At 31.9% G+C, this 5629-nt stretch overlaps 1 protein-coding gene across 1 annotated transcript; it reads right to left on the bottom strand.

The window, feature by feature from the left end:
- Positions 1–448: 448 nt before the first annotated feature.
- BDR25DRAFT_154652 (uncharacterized protein) lies at positions 449–673 on the bottom strand (the record flags this gene model as incomplete). Its single annotated transcript, XM_033683952.1, has 1 exon — positions 449–673. A coding segment is annotated over one exon (225 nt), but the record flags the coding sequence as incomplete, so codon positions are not given.
- Positions 674–5629: the final 4956 nt, after the last annotated feature.

Below are 5629 nucleotides of genomic sequence, written 5' to 3'. Positions count from 1 at the left end.
TCTAAAATAGATAGTGCAACATTAATTTAACATAAAAAAAGTTTTTAATGTTAATAAACAGTTTATACTAAGAAATAAAGTTAAAAATTTATAGTTTTGCTTAAGGCCTACGCTTTAAGCGCTTATTATAATTAAAATAAAGTAGGTAATCTAAATAGCAGATATTAAAAAAGGCTACTAGGCGTTTAATGTACTTCTGCAGTATGCTCTTGCCTTTTTAAAAGGTATAAGTTTTAGCTTTATTGCCTTTATTAGCCACTTAATTATCTTTAGGCTGCTTACTCTAAAAAAAGAAGAAAACTAGCTATAATTTAAAAGGACAATAATTAACATTAATAACTGTGCAGCTGCAGTGTACTAACGTAATACTAAATAAAGTATGCAGAACCTTTTATGCACTGTAATTATAAGAGCTAATACTTTTGTTAAAAAGCCTTACTACAAAGAAAAGCATTAGGTTACTAGGTTTAATATACAGCAATATCTGCCCTACTATATCCTTAAAAGTCTGCGTCTGTGTCTTGCCCTTTAAAGTGTACACGCCTATATAGTTAACAACACTAGTAGTGCTAGTGCACACTTGTATATTAGTATTTGCGCGCCATCTAAGCGCGAGTATAGGTAAATAGGCGTTAAGGCGCATATAGTTTCTCTTAGCAGTAAATCTTTTATACTACTTGTCTACTAGCTTCTTAAAACCTAGACTTATTTATAAGGGCTAGGGTGCATTAAATTAGTAAACCTTTATATTAGTTTTTTTATTCTTTTTAAAATAATAACTAGCTAAACAGTAATAGATGTAGCACTAGGTAAAAACACTTAAAAGCTCTTTAAAGTTAAATAACATAGCTAGTGCTAGTAGTAACAGCACAGAACCCTTGTCTACTAGCTGCTGTGAATTCAGCTCTAGGTGCATTACTAATATATAACACCCCTAGTATGCTGCTATGCAGGCAATATTAAAATTAGTTGCATTATTGCCTAACTCTAAATCTAGGTTTAGTACTCCTTTATAGTAGTATAGGCTATAATTATGCGTACTACTTTAGCCTTACTACTTATACTAATTCTAAAAGTTAGTTACGTTAAACTTATGTTACAGTCTATGGTTAGACTAGCGTAACTCTACTAGCAGTGCTCCACAACCTAGCTAGATTAGGACAGGGCTCGCTTATGAACTAGTCAGAGGGCACAGAGGCAGCACAGCTGCCCGCGGTAATGGAGGAATGCGTGGTCTAATAGGAAGACAGGCCACGAGTCTAGGGAGCCTAAGGGAGCTTATAGGAGCTCTCCTTAGCAGGCTCCTAGAAGCTCCCACTAGCTCCCCTTAGCGCCTCTAGTATATGTATATAGTTACTGCATTAAACAACCTTTAGAAGGTGTGTTTAATGTTTAGTTTATTCTTTATATAAACTAAGTAGCATTTAGCTTTTTAAAGAGCTGTAATACTATTTATATATCTTGCACTATATATACCTCTAACTTTATCTAATTAGACTATTTAACCTAGCCTTTCTACTGCTGCATAAAGGGCAAACTATAATCTAGTCACCCTAAAACCCTCTATTAGCCTAATAGCCTGTACGTAGGACTGTACACCCTACTAGTTAGCCCCTACTATCTGTCCTACCCCCCCCTGTAGGAATATTATAAGACCTAAGTGCTTCTATAAAGCAAGAATTATAACATTAAACACCTCCCTCTTTAAAAAGTATAGATACCTTTTAACACAACCTAGATTCTAACATAGCTTATGCAGCCTTGTTAGAATTAGTAGATGTTTCTACCTAAAACAAAGCTGTCTTAGCAGAACAGATGTAAGGCCAGATGTCCCAGAACAGGCCAGTATGGCCTCACCTGACCTGTTTAGAGGTTGTATGACCTGTGCTTTGTATATAAGCATAAATCCTAACAAGTAAAGCTTAGCAGCAATTTATCTCTTTTACAATACACTCCTATCTTTCTCTAAAAGCTTGCTCTTAGTGCTATCTGTGCTACTTACCATCCTATCTTTACATTATATTTCCCTAGATTGTCCCACAAAGGACAAAGACAAGGACAAGTCTAACAAGAATAAGCAGAAGGGAAAAGGGCAGGGCTAGAAGAACTAAGCTTCTTTCTCTTAGCCTATATTGCCCTAGTAAGCAACAAAAAGGAGCTTAGAAACCTTTAAGACTTGTTATACCTAAAAAGGTTAACCTTATTGTTAGTAACAGTAAGCATAGGGTTATTAGAAGACCTTTAGGCTGTAGTAGACAGAGGAGCTTAATTAAACGTCCTGTCTGCTACAATAGCTAAAGAGCAGGATCTTAAGATTAAGCCCCTGCTAGGTGTCTTTCTAAAGGCACCTAATAGATTAGACTTTACTGTCTACAGCTTTACAGTTGTAAACATAAAGATTATAGACTCCTAAGAAAAAGTTTAGACTTATAAAGTGCTGTTTATAGTAACAGACCTAAAGGGACCCTTAATATATTTAGGTTTACTTTAAATTAATTAGTTTAATCTAAAGCTAAACTTTTATATAAAACGTATGTTATTTAGGGGCGTAAAGGACTATAGTGTGCTAAAGTACGCTAAGGTAGCCTTAGAAGACGCAGCAGAGTTTAAGCAAACTATGTAGAGTCCTAATACAGATGTCTACGTCTGCAGCGTGCTGTCTAATAACACTAAAGATTCTTTAGGACCTGTAGAGCTTAAGTTAAGACTAGAGTATAAAGAATATGCAGACGTAGTTAAGTCTAATAAGATGTTAAAAGTACTACTGCATAGCCCGCAGGATCTAGCTATTAAGCTAGAGGAAGGGACAAAGCCTCCTTACTAACTACTGTATAACTTGTTAGAGTATAAGTTACAGCATCTTTATAAATATATTAATAATTATCTGTAAAGAGAGTAAATTTAGAAGTCTAAGTCTTCTACAGGAGCTTTAATCTTATTTATAAAGAAAAAAAATAAAGGGTTAAAGCTCTATGTAGATTATAGAGGCCTAAACTAAATTATAATAAAAAATTATTACTTACTACTACTTATCTTAGAATCTCTTAAAAGACTTAAAAAAGTAAAGTAGTATACAAAGCTAAATATTTATAATGTGTACTATATGTTACATATTTATAAAAAAGATAAGTAGAAGACAGTATTCTAGACTTAATATAGTTATTTTAAGTACTAGGTTATGCTTTTTAGTCTTACTAATGCTCCTGTAGCTTTCTAGGCTTATATTAACTAGGCTCTAGCAGGGTTAGTTAATGTAACGTGTATTATGTACCTTAATAATATTCTAGTCTATTCTAACATAGAAGAGGAACAAGTTGTTTATGTTAAAAAAGTGCTGTAAAAATTATATAAAGTAAAGCTTTTTTTAAAACTTAGTAAGTGTAAATTTTACATGTAAGAGACTAAGTACCTAGGGTACATAGTTTACCTAAAAGGAGTTAAAGTTAACTTTTTAAAGATTAAGATAATTTAGAAGTAGCTAATGCTAAAGACTGTTTAGGATATTTGTGTTTTTATAGGGTTTATAAACTACTATAGGCAGTTTATTGCTAACTTCTTCTTAATTGCTCTACCCCTTACTAAGCTAACCTAGAAGGGCCTAGATGTAGTAAAGAGTAGTTAAAAGTAAAGGTAAGAAGAAAGTTAGAAGCTTAATATTAGTCTTAAGGGTAGAGCAGCCTTCTAAAAGCTTTAAAACTTATTTCTTAAAGTTTTTATATTAGCTTATTTTAATGCTAATAAGAAAACTAAAGTAAAGGTTAACGCTTTAGAGGGCATAATCTGTAGCATTTTAAGCTAATTAGTCTTAAATAAGACTAGAGGGGCTTAATAAAGGCTAATTAGCTTCTTCTTAAAAAAGATAAGTAAAGCTAAGTATAATTATAATACCTATAATAAAGAGTTGCTTACTATTAATAAAAGTTTAGCACATTAGCAACATTACCTCTAAGGTCTACTGTTTAAACTTTTTACAGACTATAATAATCTTTGCTAGTTTATAAAAACTAAAACTTTAAACTACTAGCAGGTCTAAGCCTATAAAAGAATAATAAAATATAATTTTGTTATTACGCACTGTCTAGAGAAGCTAAACCTAGCAGATAGACCCTTAAGAAGACCTAACTATATTAAGGAGTTATAACAGCCTTTCTAAAAAGGGAATGCAGTGTATGTAATAGACATGTGCAACCTTTTAAATTAATAAGATTATAATAAAGAATTAATAGTTATAGCTATTACACATTCTTAAAATTCTTTAGGCTTAGCTAAGAACTACTTTAAAAAAGAACAAAGGCTAAAACAGCTAGATTCTAAAAAAGCTATAAGCAAAGAACTAGAAAAGAACAATAATAAAGACTTTATATTAAGTATTAGAAAAAACTATAATAAAATAGACTTATTAGACACTAAGAGTAAAATAAAAGACAAAGAGAACTTTAATAAAAACACTTATTCCTAGAATAGGCTAGAACAACATGCTATAGCTAATATAGAAAGAAAAACCCTAATAATAGACTAAGAGAAGGTAGAAGTGTTCTAAAAGTGCTACAACAGCCTACTAGTAGGCTACTTTAGTGTAAAAAAAAACGCTTAAAAAGATTATATGTTAATATAATTAAAAAAGGCTTAGAAAGGATGTAGAGGTGTACTATAATAACTGCCTAAAGTGCAGATAATTAGTAGCTCTACAACACTGCCTATATAGGCTCCTTCACCCTTTGCTACTGCCTAATAGGCTCTAGCAGGATGTCACAATAGATTTTATAACACAGCTGCCCCCTTATAAATACTTAGAGTTAGTATATAATGCAATCCTTGTAATAGTAGACTGTCTTACTAAGATAGCCTACTATGTGCTAGCTAGAGCTAATTAGGAAGCTTTAGACCTAGTAAAGGTTTAGTTAAAAAAAGTTATTTACTTTTATAAAGTTCTAAAGAACATTATTTCTAATTAAAAGCTAATAATAAACTTAAAGTACTAAGATAGTTTTTATTACTATCTTAGCATATAAAGGATTCTCTTGTTAGCCTACTATTCTAAGACTAATAGGCAGACTAAAAGACAAAACTAAACCCTAGAATAGTACCTTAGATGTTACTATTGCCTAGAACAAAATAATTAAGTAATGTAGTTGCTAATAGCAGAGTTTATGTATAATAATAGTGTGCATGCAACTATAGGAGTTACTCCTTTCTAAGCATACTACAGAGCAAACCTAAGAGGGCCAGATTAGCCTAGAGAACCCCTAGGTTAGAGGGAATTGCACATAGTAAACAAAGTTACTGCAAAAGCACTTGCTCTATAGTTAAAATGCTGCTAGAAAATTATTGCTATAAATGTGTATTAAAAAAAGTATGCAGACAAATAACAGAAGCATATATAACTATAAGTAGAAAATAAGGTATTAGTCTCTAATAAATACATAAAATTAATAAGGCTAAAGAAGAAGTTAGACTAGAAGTTCTTAAAACTAGAGAAAGTTGTAGCCTAGATTAGCGCAGAAGTGTATAAAGTAGACCTACCTAATCTAGAAGAAGTTTATCTAGTGTTCTATGTCTTACTTTTAGAGCTATATACCTAGAAAGGGCGTCTTAAGTTGCAATTAGAACTAATTGTGAACACTCTACG

The sequence above is a fragment of the Lindgomyces ingoldianus genome, assembly GCF_010093535.1.
Source record: "Lindgomyces ingoldianus strain ATCC 200398 unplaced genomic scaffold BDR25scaffold_45, whole genome shotgun sequence".
NCBI classification, from domain to species: Eukaryota; Fungi; Ascomycota; class Dothideomycetes; order Pleosporales; family Lindgomycetaceae; genus Lindgomyces; species Lindgomyces ingoldianus.
This window is presented reverse-complemented; position numbering and strand designations above follow the sequence as displayed.